Source organism: Heterocephalus glaber, unplaced genomic scaffold, assembly GCF_053883595.1.
Source record: "Heterocephalus glaber isolate CG9 unplaced genomic scaffold, H.glaber_assembly_v1.0 deba00001140, whole genome shotgun sequence".
Lineage (NCBI taxonomy): Eukaryota > Metazoa > Chordata > Mammalia > Rodentia > Bathyergidae > Heterocephalus > Heterocephalus glaber.
In genome coordinates, this window is record NW_028258200.1 from 606,089 (window position 1) to 630,349 (window position 24,261).

The 24,261-nt window shown below is 55.3% G+C and overlaps 1 protein-coding gene across 1 annotated transcript; it reads left to right on the forward strand.

Annotated features, from left to right (window-relative positions):
- The first annotated feature begins 6,537 nt into the window (after positions 1-6,537).
- On the forward strand, positions 6,538-10,303 carry Cimap1c (ciliary microtubule associated protein 1C). Its single transcript, XM_087210258.1, has 4 exons — positions 6,538-7,663; positions 8,360-8,470; positions 9,148-9,261; positions 9,720-10,303. Exons 1-4 carry the CDS (start codon positions 7,543-7,545, stop codon positions 10,205-10,207), a joined length of 834 nt encoding a protein of 277 aa, XP_087066384.1. The 5' UTR covers positions 6,538-7,542; the 3' UTR covers positions 10,208-10,303.
- Positions 10,304-24,261: the final 13,958 nt, after the last annotated feature.

The following is a 24,261-nucleotide window of genomic DNA, read 5'->3' on the forward strand; positions in this document are numbered from 1 at the left end:
GAATGCTGTTTCATGGTTTAAATACAACTTTACACACATGGCCTCTTTTGATGGGAGCTGCACACCTGAACTCTTCTCTGGAGAGGTGGCTGCATACAGTAGGTGCTCAATAAATGGCTGCTGGGGTCGACTTGCTGTTCTGTAGGGGATTTTGACAAACCCATGAGCTCTCCTCTGGGCTCCCTTGGAGACCTGGGGCTGGAGCTGATCCGTGTTGGCCTTGGTGGCAATGAAGCCATTGATTCCACAACTTGTCCCTTGTTTTTCCTTCCCTGAGTCAGCGAGACACCTGGTCCTCGTTAGGGGCTAATTTCGGCCAAGTGCGGTGCGGGCTGGGGGTGGTGTTCGGAGCCTGCATTTGGAGGGAAAGGATTTTATTTTCAGGAACGAAGAGGAAAGAAGGCTTTTGTTTCTTTATGGATCACCAGCTTGGGTGGAGATGTCCCCCAGCCCGCGTCCTCCATCTTGCCTGTCCTGGCTTCTCCTGATTTCCACCCACGGGTCAGCAGCTATACTGCTGGGAGTCTGTCTGTCTACAGAGCCTCCAGACAGAAGCAGCCACCCACAGCTGGGATTTGAGTTGGGACTGGATTTGAGTAGGAATTGGATACAAGTTGGGATCTGCTCAGAGCCTCCTTGCCTCATTGCTGGCCGGGCAGAGCGGCAGATCAGCACAGGCCCAGAAAGACAGTGTAAGCTCTGGTGCAGAAGTGTCCAGGTCTGCCCTTGTTGCTGAGCCTTCTCACCCTGGGGGTGTGTGTGTGTGTGTGTGTGTGTGTGTGTGTGTGTGTGGTGGGGAGGTCAGATCCCTGGGGTACAGATGAGGAAACTGAGACTCTCGGTACAAAAGGGTTGCTGGTGCTCTGGCTTGGCCTGTGTTCAGCCCTCAGCCCAGGACTCGAACCCTGGACTGAAGTTGAGGAGTGTTGTGCAGTTGGAGGAGGGGAAAGTTGAGGCCCTGTGTTGCCTTGGAACTGGTCCCTGGCTGCCTCCTGCTTTCTTAGAGCAAGGCTGTTGGATAGGGCAGTGCTTTCAGCTCTGTGGTCCCCTCCCCAGCCTCCTGGGAATGCTTATCCTGGGCAGAGCTGCCCTGGGCCTTCCTGGCAGCTTCAGGCCTGGCTCCTCCTCCCTTCTGCCTCTATCTAACCTATCCTATGACTTTCCTAGGTTTGGGTTGGCCAGGCGAGCTGGGCCACTCCCCTTCCTCCAGGAAGCCCTCTCAGCCCTTCTTCCACACACTGGCCACGGAACCAAGCTCTGAAATTCTCCTAGTCCCCTGGGGCCTGCCTAGCTGGGTCAGGGGTGCTTGGATACCTCCCCTGCCCCGGGACTGCCCTCTTCCCAGCAGAGTCCAGGATAGGACACAAGGGGTGGTGGAAGAATGAAGAGGGCCCCTGCCCACAAGTGAAGGAAGATTTAAAATTCTCTGAAGCTACTAGGACCTGGGGTATGTGCTGCCTCAGTTTCTCCAAGATAACAGAGAGTCCAGGAACACCCGATCTCCTGCCAGTGCTCAGCCACGCATACTGGCTGGGTGCCTCTGGTCACTCTCCACTCTCAGAGTTTCTTGGATAAATGTCCCTGCTCTGCAGTGTTTGGCCTTGCCCTCAGCTGGGGTGTTTGGCACTGTGACCGCCTGGCCCCACCCGAGGAGCCCTGCCAAAGCCAGCCTGCTGGTAACGGCGTGTGCTTGTGCCCTAGATGGGGTGGTGCCGGAGCGGGGCGGGTTCTAGCTGCCCAGGCTCTGTCCTTGGGGAATTGCCCACCAGCCATGGAGGACCAGAAACAAGGGCACCTTGGTGCCAGGGGATGTGGGCTGAGGTACTGGATCCTTGGCCCTGCAGTCTCGTGCCCTGGCTTGGACCACGGGCTCTGCTAGGAGCTGTCTTGGTCCTGCTTCTGGCTGAGGCATTAGGTTCCTCCAAGTCCAGCAGCCAGGCTCCTGTGGGGGGAGTAGGAGCAGCGTCCCAGCAATTACACAATTCAGGAGCTGTGAAATTGTCTCCACCACCTTCAGGAGCAGAAGCTGGGAAGCCATGGAGGCTTTGCCTGGCAGGGCAGGGTGCGGGTCTGAGCCATGCTCGAGCCACACTGGGAAGGTGGAGCTGGAGACTGGGGCTGGGGGGCCCTCTTGGAACCTCTGTCCCCAAGATCAGGCCCTCCCCACCATACCATGTCCACAAAGGGTTGTGGCTTCAGGGGCTGTGACCAGCTGGCTACAGCTGACATCCCCTGGGGTTGTGCTATTTCTAAATATTCGTTCATGCTGTTAACCCTCACTGCACCGCCTGCAGAGGTGGACCTGGGAGGGGCTGGGCAGGCGCCCTCTGGGTGGAACTTGTGTACTTGGGCAGGTGACTTGGGACTGGGGTGTGGCTTCCCGAAGAAGGCTAAGAAGCTACTGGGGATAGGACTGTGCTTGCAGTTGGCGTAGGGGGCTGGGCCTGAGCTCGCAGTGGGCAGGGCAGTGGAAAGAATGGGCTCAGGAGTCAGACATGGTCTTGCCAAGCCCCTGGCAGCAGGTCATCTATCTGCACCTTTCTCCTACCCACAAATGCAGAGCTGCCAGGGTGTGGAGAGAAGGGGGTGTTAGAAACTGACAGGCAGGGCCAGGTGGTGAGAAAGATGACGATAGTTCTCAGGAGTCTAGGAGGAAGAGCAAGGGTGACAGCCAAGAGACACCTGGTGCAAGTGGACAGGGTGCTGGGCACCCCACACGGACAGATAGAGCTGGGCACGGTGGTGCACGCTTGTGGTTCTAGCTACATGGGAGGCTGAGGCAAGAGGATCGCATCGAGGCCAGCCTGGGCAACTTAGGCCCTGTCTGTTATGGATCATATCTAGATGTTCCCCTAAAGCCTTGTGGTCTCATAGTCGGGCTTTTGGAAGGTGATGGATTATGGGGCTCGTCGCTAACTTGCTATAGGAGGTGGGGTCTGGTGGGAAGAGGCGGTCACTGGGAGCGTGGCCTGGAAGCTGTATCTCCCTTCCTGGCTCTTCCCTTATCTCTGTTTCCTGTTCACCATGCCCTGAGCAACCCTCCTCCACCAGGCCCCTGTGCCACGCTGTCCTGTCTTAGAGCCAGCTAACTATGGAATGAAACATGAGCCAAAATAATCCTCTCCTCCGTGAAGTTGTAGGTGTTGGGTTGTGTTCCAGCGATGAGGAAAGTGATGAAGACATTGTCTCAAAGTAAAAAAAATTGAAAAAGAGTTGAGTCCAGACACCAGCACCCCAGACTTCAGCCCTCCTGGCCCCATCACCAGTTGCCCTTGCACAGTGCAAACCAGGTAGCAGCCAGGCTCCAGAACACCCTCAGTGACCCCACCTTCTGCCTTTCAAGTCCTCTTGTCGTCCCCTCCCTTGGTGAGTAGGGCTGGGCTTTGTGGCCCAGAGGGCACTGTATGGCTTCCAGGTCATCGAGGAGGGAGGGCTTCTGCTTTGCTTCCTTCGGATGGCTCACCTGGGGACAGCAAACAGCCTGTGGGGACTGTGTAGGATGAACTGAGGCCACTGGCCAGCAGTCCTTTGAGGGATTGAGCCTTTCTTGGTGTGGACATGCAGGCCTCCGTCACACCTGTGCTCCTAGGTCAGGGGTGCTGATTCTCTGGTTGGTCAGTCTGGTTGGTCAGTTCCTCAGCTTATCCATTCACCCATGAGTATTTCCTAAGCACAGACCTGGAATTAGGAACTGTGCTAGGGGCCAGGACACAGGTGAATCTCACACAGAAGCCTGAGTGACCTGGGGACAGGTTGGATGTGGGGAGTAAGGATGAGGAAAAGTCCGGGAGAAGCCCAGGGTTCTGACTGGGGCACTGGTTGGGGTGATGGTTTCAGGCACTGGGACAAACAGGGTGGGGCACCCCACAAGACAGTCTTTGGGTGTGTTGATTTGAGGTGCTTGGGGAAATGTGGGTGACACTGGACAGACGGTGCACACATGAGCTTAATGCTCTTAAGAAAGTCTGGTCCAGAGAAATAAATGTGTTCAGTGATTCCTGGGCACCAGTGATGGAATTAAAGCTGCAAGAAGAGGTGAACAGCATGGAGCGAGGATCATGGCACAAAGCAAGATGAAGATCAGGGCTGAGCCCAGAGATGCCAATATATTTTTCTTTTTCTTTCACTTAAAAAATTTTTTTTGGTGGTACTAGGGGTAGAACTTGAAGAGCCCTGAACCACATTATTTATTTATTTATTTATTATTTTTATATTTTGGTTTTTTTGAGACAGGATCTCACTGTGTAGTTCAGAGTGGCCTTGAACTCACTATGTGTGGCCCAGTCTGGCCTTTTACTCACAGCAATCCTCCTGCCTCAGCCTCCCTAGTGCTGGGATTGCAGGAACTTTTTATTTTTTTATTTTGAGACTAGGTCTCATTAAGTTAGGTTCAAACATGCAATCCTCCTGCCCCAACCTCCTGAGCAGCTGGGATTACAGATGTGTGCCACCACACCTTTGCTCTTTTAAACTTTTTATTGTCACTCAATTTCAGACTTATGTAAAAGTGGCCAAACTATTATTTCCCATATACTCTTCACTTGAATTTCCTAAATGTTAGTGTTTTAGCCCATTTTAAAAATGCTTTTCTATATATATACATTTTTTTTTTCTGAATCATTTGAGAGTGAGTTGCAGAAATAATTCTCCTTCCCCTCTGAACAGTTCTAGGAACAAGGATGAGTCTTTCATAGCATGAGTGCAGTTATCATAATCAGGAAATTAGCATGGGAACAGACTTTGAAGCAAGCTGCAGGCATTTATTTCCGGTTTTGCCAATTTTCCCAGCAACATCCTTTATAACAAGAGAAAGTGCGGCTTCCGGGTCCCCTTAGCTGTCTGTCTGTTGGGTGGCTGTCACTGAGACACAAGACTTCAGTTGTCTGTCTTTCACGACGCTGTCCTTTTTGGCAAGGACAGGACAATTATTCTGAATCTTAATCTGGATTTTTCTGGTTTCCTCGGGAAGGGTCAGATTCTGCGTCCCGAGGGGACACCCCAGAAGGGATGTGTGTCTCCCTAGAAGCCACCGGCATCTACTGTGCCCTCATGGGGCTGATCCTGCACCCTGGTGTTGAGGAGAAAGTGCTCCTCCCTGTGAAGTTGGTCTCTAAGATGAATCAGCCTCACCAGTGTTGACCCGTTTCGAGGAGGTAGAGGAGCCAGCAGGGAGCCCCTGAACGGGCGGTGGGGCTGGGGCAGGTGCTCTGGGAGGACACTCTGGAACAGGGATTGGTGCTGGGTGAGGACACAGTGCTCGGTCATTTTGGTCCAGCGTGGCCTAGAAGCCAATCCGGAAGAGCAGGAAGTCATTGCAGGGAGTGGCTGCCACACGCAGGTGGGGGGATTCTGGTCAAACTGAGGCTGGGTGAGGTTGTGGGCCTGAAGGCCCTGTGGTGAGTCAGGGTGCAGGTAGGGGACGCAGAGACTGCAAGAAGTGCCACCTGGGGAAGTGTGTCCAGGTGGAGGAGATGGGTGTGGCCAGGAAAGCCTTTTTTAAACTCAAGGCCCCTGCACTGAGGTAATCCCCAGCCCTTTTCAGTTTTTATTTTGAGACAAGGTCTCACTAAGTCAGTAAACTGGCCAGACTGGGCTGGAATTTGTGATCCTCTTGCTTCAGCTTCCCAGAGTGCTGGGATTACAGGTGTGTGCCACCTGGCCCGGCTAGGGGAGACGTTCTTAGTAGACTGGGGTGGGGTTACTTTGGATATCACAGTGTGACAGGAAGGAGCAGACAGGAGGAGGCAGCCTGGGGACAGGCGACTGGTGGAACCCCAGGGGGAATTGGAGGCAGGGACAGCAGATGTATAGGTCCGGCGTGCGGGGGAGAGTCCAGCCTGATGGCCTCAGTTTCCCTGCTAGGAGCAGGCAAGTGGGGGCTGGAGGAGGGCAGGGAAGGAGCCATGCTGGGCACAACCTCTGGGGACAGGGCAGGCAGGTTGGTCAGAGATGAGGGTGGGGTCAGCATGGGGCTGCTCGGGAGGAGAGACGGGACAAGGAGGAGGGCCTGGCACCTTGGGGTCTCCGTGGTGGTGGCTTCAGGCAGGATGGTCCAGGCCAGGTGGATGGACAGTGCGGGGTGGGATGGGGACCAGGCTTGCTGTGGGGACAGTGGGGCTGAAAGGCGTTGATGGAGGTGGTGGTCCTGAGGACACCTGGAGATGGGGGCAGGGCCTGATGGGAGGTGGCCCCTGGGGAGGCCTGGCCACCAGGGAACGGCAGAGTTGGGATGGGTGAGGCTCAGGATTACTGGGTCTGTAGACAGGGGACAGGTGGCCCGGGGAGCTGAGGAGAGGCGTTCCCAGTGCCCCCCCCCCACCCATGGACTCTGAGACAGGAGGGATGCGAGGGACAGGGCTGGCACTTTGGAGGGGCGAGGGCTGCCTGTGGGCCAAGCATAGGAGATGCAGAAAAGGAGCATGGGGAGAAGCGGCTGCGAGCAAGTGCGGGATGGGGTAGGGGGCACCCTGGACCTGAGGACTTCAGGTCCTGTTCCACTCTGCTCTGGATGCACCAGGCCACTTTGAGGGAGTCTTGACCCTTACGGACTTTGGCTGGCCTCAGTTTCCTTATTGTGCCCTGATGGTAGCGACCCCTCCATGCCAGCATCCTCTGGTTCCTGGAGTGGAGACCTTTGCCAAACTCATATCAAATCCCACTCTGAGTCACACATGTGGGTGTGACCGGCTCGGCTCAGACCTCCTGGGCTCTTGGGATGGGGGAGCTCCCCCATTTCCTCAGCCCTGGGCCCTATCAGTCCTGTAGCAGCTGTATGGGAAGCAGCTGCGCAGCAGGGTTACCCCTCCATCCCCTGTATTTGCCAAGTATTCTTCAAACTAGAGATGGATTTTAAGGGTAAGATAGTATTCCCTGGGAAAGGGGCTGTCAGACAGTCATACCTTAGTGAGAAATAGTTGGCTTAATCTTTTGCAAGGAAAAGTAATTTTTTATTTTTTCCCCCAATCCTGGGGATTTAACCCAGGGCCTCAGATGCCAGGCAGTTGCTGTCCCCCTGAGCCACATCCTCAGCCTGAAAAACAGGCTTTTACAGAAAGGAGGGCCTGTCCAAACCTGGGGAGACAGGTAGCAGGGGCGAAAGTAGGAGCCCCCTTTTCCATTCTGGTTTTTTTTTTTTTTGGTACCAGGGATTGAACTAGGGTCCTTGAGTTTGCAAGGCAGGCAGCGGAACCACTGAACTAAATCCCCAGCCCCTAATCCCCCCTTTTCCATTCTGGTCTACAGCCTGGGGCACCCACTGTGGGGAGGAGCAACTCAGGTGGCCCATCCTCCCTTTCCTGACCACAGGTCCTGGGGCCCCCTGGCTGCTTAGCCTGCTTGGGGACCAGGGTTCCACAACTGGGCTTGAAGCGTAGAATTCCACGCCATGGCCCAGAGCCATGGCAACTGGGGAAATAAACACTCAGGCTTCTGTGTCCAAGTTCTGCCGTGACGTCACTCAGCTTCAGCTGTGGAGAAGGGGTTGGAGGAGAACATCTTCCTGCCCAACCCCCACATCTCTGGCAGGGGCGCCTGGCTTCAGCCATGAGGCTGCCCAAGGCAGCTGGCAACTCTGTGTTCTATGCCCAGCACCCAGAAAAGGAGGAGCAGCTGCCCTGGAGGCAGGAGGTGAAGCAGACTCCGGTCATCATGGCTCTGATCAGAGGTGAGAGCTGCCCTGTCTCAGGGTTGGCCTGCTGCTGTTGGGGGTTCCCCACTGTGAAGCCCCTGCAGGATCCCCTCAAAGCCTTACAGAAGACCCACTGCTCCACACTGAACTGGAGGCAGGCAGTATTAGCTACTGGGATTTTTTATTTATTTATTCATTTTTTAGAAACAGGGCCTCTAGTAGTTCAGGCTGGCCTTGAACTCACTATGTAGCCCAGGCTGGCCTCAAACTCACAGCGATCCTTCTGCCTCAGCCTGTAAGTGCTGGGATTGCAGGCGTGTGCCGCCATGCCCCAAAAGATTGATATTTCAGGGCTCAGTGGTTCCACTGCCTGCCTCGCAAGCTAAGGACCTGAGTTCAATCTCCGGTTCCCCCGCCCCCCCAAAAGATTGATATTTCTAAGCCTCAATAGTCTCATCTATAACATGGGAAAATTAAGAATGTTCCACCTCACAGGGTGGTCTGCAGGCTTCTCTGAATAATCCATGTTGAAGGCTCAGCATGGTACTCGGTGCAGAGTCGCCTGCCTGAAAGGTTGCAGCTCGTCTTGGTCACTGCTTTCCCCCAAGGCAGCTCAGTGGATGAGGGTTTGGGGCACTCGGTGGCAGCAGGAAGAGCCCAGGCCCCGATGTTCTCAGGGTGCCCTGGGTCCAGGCTTTCTGCCTCTGACCAGGTCCCTGTCTGCCTTCCCAGGTCCCGGGCCCGCCAGGTACCTGCGACCATCGTGCATGGGCTACATGGCCCACGACATCTCCCTGTTCCGGGGGCCGGCGCTCACCCTGCATGAGAGGCACTCCGAGAAGCGTGAGTGGGTGTACCCGGCGTCCCATGAGGCAGGGTGACAGTTGGGGCTGGGGGACAAGAGAGGCTTGGAGCCTTCTTCCATGGCCACAGGACATGGGAGACAAGGCCTGCTCCAAGTGGGACAGAAGGAGGCTTCCCCAGCGCCCACTGCCCAAGGCAGATGTCCCCAGGGGACTGGGAAGGGATGCTGGTGCCCTGGTGGCAGAGTGGGGTCCTTTGGCTCTGGATGCCATGTGCTGCCTGGGAGGACAGTGGGGACATGGTGGGCATGGCGGCCCCATGGCAGAGGAGCAGAGCCCACAGCAGACCTGGGCAGGTGGGAGGAGAGGCTGGGCTTGGAGTCAGGGTGCCTGCTGGGCCCCTCTTCGGGAGGGACAGGGAGCTCCCTGGCCTGACCTGGGCCTTTTTTCAGTACTAACAATAGCCACGTGGCTGTCACGACTGGCTCTGGTCTCTGACCATCTCTGCAGTGGCATTATTGTCCACTGTAGCTATTATTCCATCCATTCCTCTGAACCAGCTCTTCAGAGCAGCAGTCATGTGATAAAAATCCCATTTCGAAGATGAGCAAGTTAGGGGCCCAGCACCTTCGGGGTGCAGGAATCCCAAGGGAGCCCTCGCTTCTGGTGCCTGGAGGAGGCCAGGCTCCTGACAGCCTTTCTGTGACCACCCTGCAGGGATTACAGACCTATGCAGCCCTGGGCCCTGCTACTTCCTGGATCCCAAAATAACCCGCTTTGGAATGTCCAGCTGTCCACAGGTGCCCATGGACGGCCGCGTCACCAGCCTGCGTAAGCTGGGCCAGGCAAAGGGGGGGGGTTGAGGCTGGGGGTCCCAAGCAGGGGCAAAGTGGGGGCTGGATCCATGGATGATGGCATCTTCCTGCAGTGTCACATCAAGATGCCGATGTCACACTGTGACCTCACTTTGTCTGTCATGGTGTGTCACCTAGGACCTGCCACAGGCTCACGTCCAGGCTGCAGCACTGCCATGCTGGGCATCCTTGCCAGTGCTGTCCCAGGGTCCAGGTCAGCACACTGTCAGCCGCTGCCCATGCTATGATGACCCTGGCGGTTCTTTGTCATGACCACGGTGTCACAGTCCTGGTGTCCTTGTACTGTTCTCTCCCTGCTCTTGTACTGTTCCGTTGCCTGCTGCTGAGGTGGCTAAACAAGGCCTCGGCTCCATCCTCAGACCCATGAGCTGGGGTCCAGGGACAGAGCCCCTTCCCCACCCCTGTCCCCTGCAGGCCTGAGCCCCACGCCGGCCCCTGGCCACTACAACTTGGAGAAGACCCGCCCCCCCCCCCCCGACGAGCGCAGGGCTCCCCAGTATACCTTTGGCTACCCGTGCCCCTCCCGAGTGATGGACCCCAACCCGGCCCCCAACCGCTACCAGCTGCCGCTCTCCCTGGGCCCCAACACTCCGGTCCACCGGGCCTCCCCCTGCTTCAGTCTGGCCTCCATGGTTAAGACCTGGTTCTACCGGGACGACGTGGCTGGGGGCCCTGGGCCGGCTGCTCATACCCGGCCTGAGCCGTCCGTCTACCAGAACTGCAGCCCGGCGTACAGCATGGCGCGGCGCCACGCCTACCCACTGGACCACACACCTCGGCCTGGGCCAGGCTCCCACGAGGTGCAGCGGGTCACCCTGCACAAGCCCCGCCCACCCGCCTTCACCATGGGCACCAGGCACTCGGCCCGTCTCTGCCCCCTGGTGGTAGACATCCGAGACTGAGCCTGTGGGTCGCCCTCCTGCCCCGCAGATGTTATTTTTCTATTCCAGCAGAGCTGGTGCCTGCGTTAGATAAATATTTTGTGTGTTCATTCCTTCCTTCTGCAGACATCTCGCTGCTTCCTGGAGGCCCTGCTCAGGGGAGGGCTACGGGCCTGGGTGGCCACACACTGGTCCTGTCTATGGGTTCCTGTCTGGCCCACATGGGCTGGGGCTGGGCAGCACGTGGTGAGCTGAGGTCCATCCTGACTCAGCTACATCACACCATGTGGCCTTTTCAGCTCCTGCTGCTCTCTGGGACTTTGGGCAGGAAGGGTTGTCGGGGAAAGGCTAGGTTCCCTCAATTCAAGGACTGTATGACTGCTCCCTGGCAGTGGCCTGCACCCCAGGGAGGAGCAAGCAGTAGGGAGCAGGCAGAGGTGTGAGGCATCGCTCTGGTGGGGGGCCCACGGGACACAGGACAAGCGACTGCGTGAAGGAGGGCAAAGGCGGAGGCAAAGGGGACAGCACAGTGTGCAGAGGGGACCAGAGGCTGAGGGACAGCGAACAGGGTGGGGAGTCAATGAGGCCCAGGCCTGGGGCGCAGGAGGTGACGCCAATCCCAGGACAGAGCGGGCCGTGTGGCGGCTGCGTTCCGAGAGCCTCTCCAGGTAAATGCGGTGCTGGCAGAGGTGGCGTGGGCAGGAGAGAAGGCTGCCAGGGTGGGCATTCCCCATGGGCTTGGGCAGGCTTGCTGGCTATGGGAAGGTCTGATGGTCACAGGCTACTTTTGGAAATCACTTAGTCCCCAGGCGTGGAAGCCCAGCTGGGAGAAGAGCTGCTAGCCAGGAGGGGGCAGTGCAGCCCCATCTTCAGATCCAGGCTGTGCTGCCTGTGTTGGGTGACGACGCCACCAGCTCTTCTGTCACACAGGGGCTGGCATTTGTCCCTGATTCAGTGCCACCCTGGAACCAGCCCCCTCCAGCTCCTCCCATCTCATGAAGGGGGACATCACAGGGAGGGGGGAGGGGGGGCGAGAGACCCCAGTCCCAGTGGCTCAAGGCAGGCCCAGGTCCTTCTGCAGCCACTGTCCCAGGAGGCTGGAAGAAAAGACCACCTCAGAGCCAGCGAGGGACAGAGTGGCTCATCCCAGGACACGTGAGCCATATTCAAGTTCTAACTGAAAATGAAACTTGCAATGAATAAATAACCCTGAGCTTGGACAGAGAAGCACAGAATAGCTTTGGAATATTTGGTTTTTAAACCCAGTCTGATATTTAGGAAGGAAACACCCCCATACTGACTTGGGGTCCTGCCAGCACCCCACACCGAGGCCCCAGGCCCTGTGTTTGTGTTCAGCCTATTCTCCCACAATCCCCAGCAAGGCTGGCCAGGCTCTAGGGGGAGCAGGCGCTCGGGGACCCATCTGTCTGGCAGCTGATTAGAAAGATGTCATTTTGCCGACAGGGCCATTTATCATGGCGGCTACAAAAATTAGTGATGCTTGGGTTGGATGTGCGGATGGGCTTGGGGTGGGCAGGTAGTGGTACCTGAGGCACGTGTGTCACCAGGGCCACCTTGGAGCCCCAGCCCAGGCCAAGACCCTTACTGGATACATGGGGAAACTGAGGCCCAGAACCTGGAAAGAACTGTGGCCATGTGAGAAGTTAATGGCCTGTCTCTAAGTAAAGGTCCAGGCTCAGTGTGTGACCAGGTCAAGGGTGAGTAAGTGATCGCAGTTGAAGTCCATCTGTGACTGGAGTTGGGGCTCAGCATGGGGATGGATACTGATCTTGGGACAAACCCTAATTTTTGACAGTTGGGACAGAACTTGTCTCCCCACTACCAGCTATGGGCAGGAGTGGATACTTAGCCCCAGGGATGGAGTGGCCCTTGGGTTGGGGTTGTGGTCTCCAGGGAAAGGAAGGGAGGGGAGGAAGGGTCAGGATGGAAACACTTGGATGAGAGACAGCTTCTAGCTTGGGGTTGACCTTTCAGTGAAGCAGCCCCCCCCCAGGGACACCCTGCCTCCAGACCTGGCCTGGTGGCTGGGCCCCCCCTCTGGACTTGTAGGAAACCTTCAACTGACCCCTGAAGGACCTGGACCTGCACCTTCAGGTCATTAGGCTTCAGACCTGGCACATGGTCACACAGACCTGACCATCATTCATTCATTCAACAAGCACCACTGGTCTCCAGAGGTCAAGGGATGACTTGGTGACAGAAGGAGCAGCCACTAGGGTGGGGGCTCAGTACCTGGGTGGCTCATGGGTTTCCTCCCTTCTCTGTGGGAGCACAAGTGGCCTTGGTAGTATAGTTGCAGTCACAGGACCCTCTGAGAGGCTGGCAGGGGGCTGGCCTGTCATTGGGCGTAGCTGGGACCCAAAGGCTAATCCTGCAGGTTCACAGGCACTGGAGAAATGGGTGCCAGGCCAGGAGCAAGATGGGCAAGATGTGGCCCCTGCCTGCAGGGACACCTGCTCCCCCCATGGCTGGGGGCTGTGGACAAGCACATGTACTTCGCACACATGTGCATGGAGCCTGCAATAGTACACACTGTGCTCATGAAGGAGCTGGGTCCAGACTCTAGCCCTGGGCTGGAGGAGCGCTTTGCCCACCAAGACAAGGCAGGCACCCTCTGCTGTCCAGCAATCAGAGGGTCACCCAGGGCCACCAGGGCCACTAGGGCCAGGGGTTGCTCCCACCTCTTGGTCAGCAGTCCTGGTGGATGTGGGGCTGGGGTCACCGTGCATCTCCCTGTTTGCTCGAGGGGAGCCACCACCCTAGTCCTTGAAGTCCCAGTCTCCACCTGGCTCTCTTTCCACTGGCTTCTCCTCTCCCCTTCCCTTCTCTCCCCTCTCTGCGTTCCCCGTGTTCCTCTGCCCTGTGTATGGTCCAGAAAAAAGATCAACATTTTCAATTACTCTGAATACCTTGGCCATTCCGGGAGGCTCAGAGTGTGTGTGTGTGTGTGTGTGTGTGTGTGGTGGGGTGCATGTGCGTGTGTATGTGCATGCATGAGTGTGTGCACATGCATGTGTGTGTTCAGACCCATGGCTGGGGGCTCCCTCTATTTGCTCCCCTCCTGCAGAGCTCTCCTTTCTTCCAGGGAGATGGGAAACAGCGTTTTCCCTTCAGGGGAGGAAGGGAGACAAAGAGAAATAAAAAGCTGTGGCTGCTGGCTGTAAACACACTGTGGGTGGTGGTGGCTCCTTAGGAGAGGGGGACGGAGAGGGACAGAGGGGGATGGGCCAGGTTGGGTAGAGAAGGGGCTGGGAGGCAGAGAGCAAGGGCCAGGGAGGAGGGGAGCCGGCTGGCACTGGGCGCAGGCAAGTGGCCTGGGAGGAGGGGTGAGAGGTGGACCCAGGTGTGGAGGGCATCAGGAGGGACCCCTGACTTGGAGTGAGTGTCCCTGCTCTCATGGGTGGGACATCTGCAAGGACCAAGCAGTATCCAGCACCGCCCTGTGCCAGGTATGTGAGGTTCAGAGAGGTGGATGCCTGCCCAGGGCACACAGCCAGAAGCCAGGCACTCAGGACTCCACCTCAGGTCAGCCGACTCGGTCTCCCTTCCTGCAGCCTCTTCTATGGCACAAGGGCTGGGAGAGAGCACTGGAACGTGGGGTATGTCGCCCCTGGCTATGTGACCTTGTACAGGTCCCCCCTTCTCCAGATTCGGGTTGCTCCTCTGAAGTGCAGGGTCCTGGGGGGACCACGTGTTCTGACAGAAGGAGGCCAGGCCCAGCCTGGTGCCTGCTGCTACCCTGTGGTGACAGTGGGTACTGCAGGGGTGGGTCCGGACGGCCTCTCACCTAGGGATCTTGGTCGGGTCCTCCCAGCCTGTTCAGCAGATGGCTGGAGAGGGGAGTGACTGGTCCCCCAGGCATCCAAGGGGAACCTGGGCTGAATCGGTTTTGTTTTATTTTTATTTATTTTTCATATTTGTTTTTTTGAGGCAGGGTCTTGCTATGCACTTCAGGCTGGCCTTGAAATCTGAATGTAGCCTAGACTGGCCTTGAACTTGCAGCAATCTTTCTGCCTCAGCCTCCAGAGTGCTGGGACTACCGGCAGGCTTGTGACACCATATCCATCTTGGATCTGTTTTGAAGGAGCCTGTAGAGGGAGAGTGGCAGGCCTGGGGGTGCAGAGCTCAGGAACTGCCTGCTTCCTTGTCAGCGTGGGGCTGGGGTCTGGGGACATGTGGACTGGGAGGGCATGGGGCTGCATCTGACACAGGGCAGATGATGAGGACCCTCAGGCCTGGGAGTCTTTCCCTGTGCTGCTTTCCGTGGAGGGGAGTTATTCTTGGCAGGAAACAGCAGCATCAATCAGCTGCAATGGGGGGCTGACAGGTGGCCCCTTCCTGTGCCGGGCTTGAGAAGGACTCATAAATCCCACTCCAGGCCAGGCTGTAAATCCCTGTGATTCATGTCTGGCTCTGGGGGGACAGGAGACATTGAGGGCTGTGGGACAGGCTGTCCTCTCGAGGGCACCAGGAAGAGGTGGGTGTCAGAGAGGAGCCTATTGAGAGGCTGGGGCCTCTCCTTGTTCCTTCCCAGGAGATGTGGTACAGAGCTCCACCTGGAGCCACCTCTGCCAGATTCAGGTCACCTCTGCCTTCAGCTGGGCCACTCGGTGTCCAACGATACACCCCAGGGTCCCATATGAGGACACTGCATCCTCTGCCATTTTCGGGGGCCTGTGCCCACCTGCCCCACAGTAGCTGCTCCTGCCAACTCTCCTGTTTTGGTGATTAGGATGATAAGGTGGGGACAGCATCCTTCGGTGCATTTCTCATTCTAGGGGGGCTGGGGACTTAGTCCCTTCCCCCTCAGGTAGGAAGGGCCTTATGAACCTGGGGCACATGGCTGCAGTCATCTGTTAATGTGTGTCAGAACATTTGTCACACTCAGATGCCCACTGATCTCAGTTACTTAACATTTCCCTTTAAACCACATTACTCTTAAATTTTAAGGGCATATTTTAACCATGTCTTAAGTGATATTTGTGAAATCAGGGTCTGATGTTAGATGCACAAAATGCAAGGTGCACAGATACATACACCACTGTGTGCAGTCAGCTCTCCATTTTGGTGGGCTCTGCATCCAGAAATCCAATGAACCATGGACTGAAAATATTTTTTATTTTTATTTATTTATTTTTTCTGGTACCCAGGGATCAAACTCAGGACCTTGTGCTGGCCAGGCATGCACAGCACCACTGAGCTAAATCCCCTGCCCTGAAAATAGGTTTTTATTTTTTGGTTTTTTTTTTTGCTTAAATTCTTTTATTGGTACATTTTAGGTATATAATACATTTACATTTATCATTGGGTGCTTGTACCTGTACATGATGTATCTTGGTTTTTATTTTTTTCCCCGTTCCCTGTGCTCCCTTCACCCCCTCCACTCTTCTCTATTTACATAGACTTTGTTTCCATTTTTTCCTCTTCTCATAATTTTTCCTTTCCCTCCTTTCCTTTCCCCTTCCCCTCCCACTTTTCCTATCCCTTTGGACCTTTTCTTCCTATTTCAAATTATCAGTTATTCGTTTTAATCATTTTCATCCTTATTTACAGTTTCAGTTTCTCACACTAGAGAAACTATTCAGTATTTACACATGTGTGTCCTGTTTATTTCACTTAAGAGTATCGCCTCAATGTGCATCCATTTAGCTATAAATGTCTCTAGCTTCTTGTTCTTTATGGCTGAGTAATACTCCATTTTATTAAACAAACTACATTTTCTTTATCCAGTTTCCAGTTGATGGGCACTTAGGCTGTTTCCAAGCTTTAACTATTACAAACTGTGCCGCTATGAACATGGGTGCACATGTGCCGCTATGGTATGATTCTTTTAATTCTTTTGGGAAGATACCCAGCAGGGGAATAGCTGGGTCAAATGGGACCTCTAGCCCTAGTTCTCTGAGGTATCTCCGTACTGATTTCCACAGTGGTTGCCCCAGTCTGCACTCCCACCAACTATGGAGAAGGGTTCCTTTCTCCCCACATCCCTGCCAGCATTTGTTATTGGTTGATTTCTTAATAGCAGCTATTCTTTGTGGGGTGAGGTGGAATCTCTTGTTTTCATCTGCACCTCTCGAATGACCAGTGATGTTGAACATTTTTTCATGTGTTTATTTGCTGTTTTTACTTCTTTGAGAAATATCTGTTCATTTCAGATGCCCATTTTTGCATTGGGTCTTTGAATTTGGGGGGTCTGATTTTTTTCAATTCTTTATATATTCTAGATAGTAGACCTTTGTCTGAGGTACAGCAGCTAAAATTTTTTCCCCCACATTGTAGGTTGTCTGTTAGCTCTGTTGGTGGTTTCTCTTGCAGTGCAGAAGCTTTTTTTTTGGTACTGGGGATCGAACTCAGGTCCTTGCACTTGTGCAGCAGGCGGCAAAACCACTGAGCTAAATCCCTGGCCCCATGCAGAAGCTTTTTGATAAAATGAGATCCCAGTTGTTGATTCTTTGTGCTAGTTCCCGTGCTACTGAGGTTTTATTCATAAAGTCTTTTCCTATGCCAACGTCTTCAAGAGTTCTACCTAACTTACCTTCCAGCAAGTTTAGTGTTTCTGTTTTAATATTTAGATCTTTAATCCACTTAGATTGTAGTTTAGTGCATGGTGATAGATATGGGTCTAGTTTCAATCTTTGGCAGGTTGAAATCCAGTTTTTCCAACACTGTTTATTTAATAGGCTGTCTTTCCTCCAATGAGGGTTGTTGGCTCCTTTGTCAAAGATGAGGTGGCTGAGTATGTCTGGAGTTGTTTCTCCATCTTCTAATCTACTGAAAATAGTTTTTAACATGCACCTGTGTTGAACACGTATAGACCTTTCTTCTCCTCATTACTCCCTGAAAGATACAATGTAATGACTATGCACTAGCATTTATATTTTATTGAATATTGTAAACAATCTGTAGAGGGGTTAGTGTTGGACAATACAATGTAATGACTACTTAAGCACACTGTTTCCTATGTAAACAATCTGTGGAGCAGGTTAATGTTGAATGATACAATGTAACGACTGTGTATGCAGCATTTACCTTGTATTTGGTGTTATAAACAATCTGCAGAGGGTTTAAAGTGCATGGGAGATGTTTGATGAAAATGTTAGCCATTTTACACAAGGGGCTGGAGCATCCAGAGGCTGTGGTATTTTCAGAGGGTCCTGAAACCAATCCCCAAAGATATTTAGGAGCAACAGTGGATGAAATAGATGCATGAAAAAAAAAATATTTTTGGTACCGGGGATAGAACTTGGGAAATTGCGCTTGCGAGGCGGGCGGAGGAACCACTGAGCTAAATCCCCAGCCCTCTTGAAAATAAATACATAGTTAGAGTAGTACATATTCAGCCAGCTATGCTGGCACATGCCTGCAATCCCAGCTCCCCAGGAATCTGAGGCAGGAGGGTTGAAAGTTTGAGCCCAGCCTGGGCAACTTAGCATTTTATAAAGACTGTCTCAAAGTAGAACGTATAAATGAAGACTAGGGATGTAGCTCAGTAATAAAGTGTTTGCCTAGCTTGTGTGAGGTGCCTACATACTAGCTAAAATTGTCACGTGTCACCAATAACGCACATGCTGCCCTGTGAGGAAAGTGCTCTGATCTGTCCTCATTTTACAGACAAGGAAATGAAGGCCCGGAGAGGGGCAGGGACTTGCCCAATGTCACACAGCACTAGGATTAGTGGCTGGCCCTCCCTTGCTTGCCAGACTGGGGCTGGTTTTACAGCTGCTGATTTGAGGAGGCACCCTTTGGGGGTGGGGGTTCCTTCCGCAGGGCATGTTTGGTGGAAGCTGAGTTCCAACACATAGGGGCACTTTACCAGCTGGCTCCCAGGAGCAGCCTGATGATAGGGACTTGGCGTCTTGGGTTTCCTGTGGGACCAGGGCATGGCCCCTGGCTATGCCTGTGCTTTCTCATGCAGCCCAGGCTCCTGCAACACCCAAGATGGGGGAAGGTAGAGCCTGGGCCCCGGGGAGGGAGAGCAGGCATGCGCAGCCTTCCCTGGGGAGCTGCTTACTGCAGTGCTTATTAGTGGTGCCAGCTCCGGGTTGGGAAGGAAGGTGGCCTCATTAGTGAGCACCCTCCCTGCACCTCCTCTTACCTTCAGGCTCCTGAGGCCACATGCCACCGACACCATGGCTGTCTTGCCTGGGACAGGAGCCCGCAGGAGGGGGCCAGAGGGAGGCATGTGCCAGGCAGCCAGGGGCGTGTGGACATGGCACACAGACATGCTCACACATGTGCCCTGCACACAGGTGTGCACATGGGTGCACACACAGAGACATGAGTGTGTACCCAGAGACTACAGAGAGCACACATATTCCTGGGCATCCTATGTGGATTCACAGGTTCCCTGCTGTAACCTGGACACACAGAGGCAGCTTCCAGCATGAAGACCACAGAGCAGCACATGAAGATCCTGGCAGGACGCAGGCACATGTGCATGAAGACACATGTTCACAGTCATGCACACTCGTTGCACGGACGTGCATGGGCCACACACACATACACAAGACACCTTCCCAGGGCACTGGCTGTGATGTCACTCACAGGGACACTTGTGTGTATGCGTGCATGCACACAGAGCCCTTTGCATTCTGCTTTTCTTGGAATCTAACAAGGCCTGAGGGGCAGGGACCACTTAACTCCCTGGGGGACATGAAGAGCCCAGAGCTGAGGAGCTGAGGATACATTTAATCAATTCTTGTCATTCCTGCCCAAGAGGGAAAGGGAGGAAGGAGGGAGAAGGAGAAATAGGAAGAGGAGGGCACTGAGCGAGGAGCAGCTAAGGGTGGAGGGCTGGAAACAGAGGGGCTGGGAGGAGGCCACAGGGCCTGCAGGCTGGGCACCGCTAAGAGTGCAGGTGGTCCAGGCCCAGGCCCAGGGCCAGGCCGAAGCAACCCCAACTTCCAGTTCGCATACCCAGAAGAACCTGCCCCTCCACCCCATCTCCACCAGGGGCTCCAGGGACAGATGGCCTGGGAGGTCCCTCTCCATACCCTGCCCCATCTCGGTCCAAAGACAAAGTCAGGGAGAGACTGGGGGTGGACATGGGTTGGGGACTCTGGGAAAGAGAAAGGATGTGGCCAGGAGAGAGGGGAGGGAGACTGAGAGAGGAAGGGTGCAAAGGATGGAGGAAGACGCAAGAGGCCCAAGATCCCCAGGCACCCAGACAGAGTCAGACGGAGAAACCAGGCTGGATGGTGTGAAGACACATAGGTCTGGACATCAGGAAGTGAGACAGAGGCTGCTGTGTGACCCTGCCTGGCCACCCAACTGCTCTGAGTCGTGGCTGTCACTCTGTGAAGTGGGTCCTGACCTGGCCTCTGAGTGGGCCCCGGGGCTCCAGGTGAGACTGGCTGGGCCCCTGGCTCCCTGAACTCCTGTCCAGGTTACAGGAGCCCTGGAAAGGGGAACTTGGTGAGGGGTTGGGGGACTCAGGCCCCCTGGAATCCCCCAAGTTGGGGGAGCAGAGGGAAGAGGGGGCTTCTGTGGGGCCACGCAATGCAAAATGACAGAATGATTGCCCCATATATTGAAGATGTGTAAATACTCATTTCCAGGCACCTGCTGGGTAGAAATACAGGAGGGTGTGTGGAGTTTACCGACCCACTCCCTGCACTGGCACTTAATTAACTGGATGTCACGGGCCTTTCTGAGATGGCTTTATGATTGCTGGCTGCCCCTGGGCCCTCCTTCTGGAGAAGTGGCTCCTCGGGAAGTGGTCTGGGAGGGCAAGGCTGGTGTTGGTTCCCAGGCCTGCTTTACTGTCCCCTGTCTGTGTCAGGCCAGGCTCAGGCCCAGCCCCAGCCCCAGGCACCTGGGGGAGAATTGGAGGAGGCTTAGGCTGGGAAAAAGATGTCTCCCTGGGTCCTATGCTGGGAGGTGCATATGAGGGGAAACTGAGGCCCAGAGAGGAGAATAGTGAGGGGTCCAGCAGGGGCCTGGGTGGGGGTCATGGCTGCCAGCAGGCAGCTCCCTGGCACCCTCTGGAAAGGCACAGGTGAGCCTGACCCTCCCTCCAGGCTGTCACAGGCACCCATTCTCATGGGCAGGTAAGTAGGGCCCAGGCAGTGCCTGTCTCTTCCTTGGAGTTGGGCTTGATGTGGTGCCCTGGTCCTCCAGCCTCCAAGTGCAGGTCACCTTTTCCTTCAGGCCGGGATGCTGGGCCCATAACTGTGTTCATGGGGCCACCATCCCCAGCCAGACCCCAACCCAGCAGCCCAGTGGGGAGGTGGTGGACTACCCGCAACACTCTCCAGTGCCTCCTTGCTCCTCTCCTCCTCACCGATGGCCCCAGCTTCCAGCAGGTCCTTTCCCATAACTAGTGTTTGTGTGGGGGGGGTGGGGTGGGGGTGGGGGGCTCTATTCTGGCTGCTGTAGGTGGTGCTGTGCTGCATTACTCTTTGGCTTTGTTCCAGAGAGGCACTGGTTCAAGTAACCAGTACTTCCGCCTGGCCCAAGGTAGGCCAAGGGCCGTGCTTGGCCCCTGGGGCCGGGCATCCATGCCTGCTCTGTGGTGGCCCAGGGAGGCCCTGGGTCTGGGGTGGGCAGTTGTCCCCAGAACAGGGGGTGGCAGGGGGCCATGGCCCAGGCCCAGCCAGTGACTGAGCTGGAACTCCAGCAATGCCCACTACATGCAGGCGCCAGAGGGCGCACGGGACACAGATGAAGAGACTCGGTCATGTCCAAGGTGTTTAGGGTCCCATGTGGAGGTGGGGAGCCCACACATTACCACATGCAAGGCATAAGACCTCGGGGTGCATGGAGAAGGAAGATTTAGCTCTGGCTGAGGAGGGGTATTCCATGCAGGGGTGATGTGTGACGTGTGCTGCAGGGTGGGGATGCCAACCCGTGGTTGGCAGTGGGCTTTCTGGAAACATTCCGAGGAGAGTCGTTGGGATAACAGGGTCCCACTCTCAATCAGCCTAACCTAGTGAGTGCAAGCGTACAGGCTGCCCAGCTCTGGGAGGCCTCTTATCCAGCCGGGGCTGGTGTTGTTGGGCCAGCAGAGGGAGCCCTGGAGTGTGCTGGTCAGGGAGAGGGGCACAGGGGAGTGTAGAGGATTGGCTGGCGGCAGCCCTGCTTGCTGAGCTGCTCTGCTTGTTTGGGTTGGGAACAGCCAGTCACCTGGATCCCTGCCAGGCTCCCAGGCCTGCATCAGAGTGGGCTCCGACATCTCAACCGCAACTCTGGGCTGCAGCCCAATGTCAGGGCTAACATTAGCCCCGAGTCTGTGGGGGCAGCAGGGAGACAGTCATGGGGCTCGCCCTCTGCCTTTCCTCTCAGAAGCTGTGCCTAGTGTGGAAAGAGGGGGACACCGACCTGAAACCTGAGCCATGTGGGAGTGGCAAGAACCCCAGTGCCCTTCTGACCTGGCTCTGGTGCAGGAACTTTGGGCTCTATGGGGCAGAGGCAGGAGCGTGTTGCCTCTTTCTTGGCCACTCCTAGGTGCACTCCCAGATGTCCAAGTAAAGGGTAGCAGGTCTGGGCCACTCAGTTGTCTGCCTCCTGCTTGTCCAGGTGTCGGGCTCTTCCCTCCCTTGGTTGCCATGGGTGGCTGAAGTTTGTGCAAGCCTGGGCTCTGGAAGGAGATGGACCAGGGATCAGGGGACATGGAGGGGACAGAGCCCAGCCTGGGCTCTGAATGTCTGCCTCTTCCCCCGGGCTGGAGCCTCCTCTTGACCACACCTTGTCTCTCCTTCACCTCCTTCCTCCTCCCTCACTCTGGTCCTCACACCCCACAGCCTTGCACCCATTAAGTCCCGACTCCTCTTTCCACCCCACGGTTATCTCTGAGGTCTGTCCCCTCCACGCCACCTCCTACTTCTCGTATGAGGACAGTGGTAGCCTCCTGGCTGCTCTCTGTCCTCCAGTCTGCCTACCTCACTGTCATCTCCAACTCTCCAGCCTCCATGTCCCTCCAGCACTAGCCCCCTGCAGTGGCTGCACTGCCCCCTGGACAAAGCCCTGCACCTGCCCAGGAGGCCAGGAGTTGGCAGCCAGGCCAACTCCTCCTCTGGTCTCCTCCTTGGGGTGTCCTGGCCTGTGAAACAGGCAGCTTAGCCCACTGAGCCCCACTCCCAGAGCCATGTTCTAGGGAACAATAGCATCTTTCAGGAATTAGTGGGTGTTCCATGTTTGAGACACATGACACATTTCCACCTCCTGGGATTCACAAGCCTCACATCCATGCCAAGGTCTCTGAGAAGTCTTGGAGCAGAGAGATCTGTTTTGCTTTATTTAACCAGAGAGTCCCAGAGAGTTTAGGCCACAAATAAGGAATCCGTGGATAGCCCAGGAGTGAATTTCCCAGAACCTACCTTGGACCTTGGTGGCCCACCCTACCTCACGGTCTCCTGTGTTTTGGGATCTGGGGTCCTGAGGGCATAGGGGGCTCCCATGGGGTACTTCTCAGCCTCTAGCAAAAGAGGCACCAGGAAGCCAGGCTGACCATCAGCACCCAGCCTCCCGCTCACATCTCACATCTCCCAGCACACAGTGTGGTTCCTGATGTGTTTTCAATAAATCACACAACGTTCTTTTCAAACCTGACCTGGTTACCAACACTGAAAGCCTGAGAGATTCAACAACAGATTCTGCATTGGAAACCTCTCCTGAAACGCAGATACCCATCAAACCAGAGGTTCTCTCCATGGGCCCTGAGAGTGGCACCAGCCTTTTACGTGCAAAGCACCTATCTACAAGCAGCAGGCGCTTCTGGCTCCTGCTGAGCCCGAAAGCATTTGGATTTCTGACTCTGTTGGGGTTTGTGGGGGGCCCTTCTCAAGAAGCCCTCTTTCTTGGGGTGACTCATGCCTGGCCCAGCCCTTTCTAGGAACATCCCTTATGTTCTGTAGAGTACCAGGGGTACGGGCTGTGGCTCTAAGCAACTGGTCTACCCCACGCGGGCTGTGGCAATGTGCTGTTGATCAAGCTGGCCAGTCGGGCTGGATGAGGTAGAGGCAGGGCTGCCTGCAGCGTCTTCTCGTCTCCAGCCTTGGGCTCACCAAAGAGGAGGCCCAAGCAGCTGCTTAAATCGTGCTGGCAATCAGACTGTGCTGGGTGTAAGAATCTCTTCCTGAAAGGGCTAAAAGCCAGATCAGTGTGGCACCGACCATGCTGGTGCCATAGAGTCAGCTCCTGGCAGCAGAGAGCCCTCTAAAAATAGTTCAATCACTGGGGCTGTAGGCCATGGCTCCTGGAACCCAGAAAATTGGGCTTAGGATGGGTGTCCTGATGGCCTGTCCTATGTCCCACTGCTCACAGGTGCAGGGAAGGGGCTGCTGAAGCTGCGAGGACCATGACCCTGCCATGGGGACACAGACTCCTGACTGCAGGAGGAGGCTTAGACGTAATTCCCCCACTATTTGGACAGCTGAGGATTCCCCTTATCAGTTAAGGCCTGGCACTGGGGTGTGGTTCTGTCCTGGTGGGCGAGGGGAGGTCCATGGTGGGCTCTGAGTTGAGTTCAGAGCCCTGCTGAGACCCCACCAGGAGGTCCAATGCCAGCCACCTAGGCATCTTCTGCCCTAGAACCTCTCCCTCCCACCCTATTCCACTCTTCTGACCTGGAGGACCCCAGGATGTCTTTCTCCTGCTGCTCAGAGCTGGTGCAGGAGGCTCCATCCGTTCCCCGGGGGACCCCCCACCACAGAGGTTTAAGCAAGGTGTTATACAAATGTTAACCATTATTATTAGCTGGTCCTCGCCCTTTTGAGATTTTAATAAAATGTGCAGATCCTTGCTTAGGAAAAACCTGAATCCACATTCCTGACTCAGTGCACAGCTTTGGGGTTTACAAGCTCTGTGGAAGCTCAACTGTGCTGAGGCTGAGAGCCCATCCCACACTCCATGGAAATGATAATCAGGGTCATTTTCTCGGGACAGCAGCATGCATCCATGAGTAGCAGGTGGTTGGCCCTGTGGAGCCTCAGGGCTGGGGGTGAGCATGCCAGGGTATGCAGGAAGCCTTTGCAAGCCCCTCATTTCCATGCTGATTCCTGAAGGCATAGGCAAGGAAGGATACAGACATGAGAAGCTGTTTTCTTCCTGGAAAC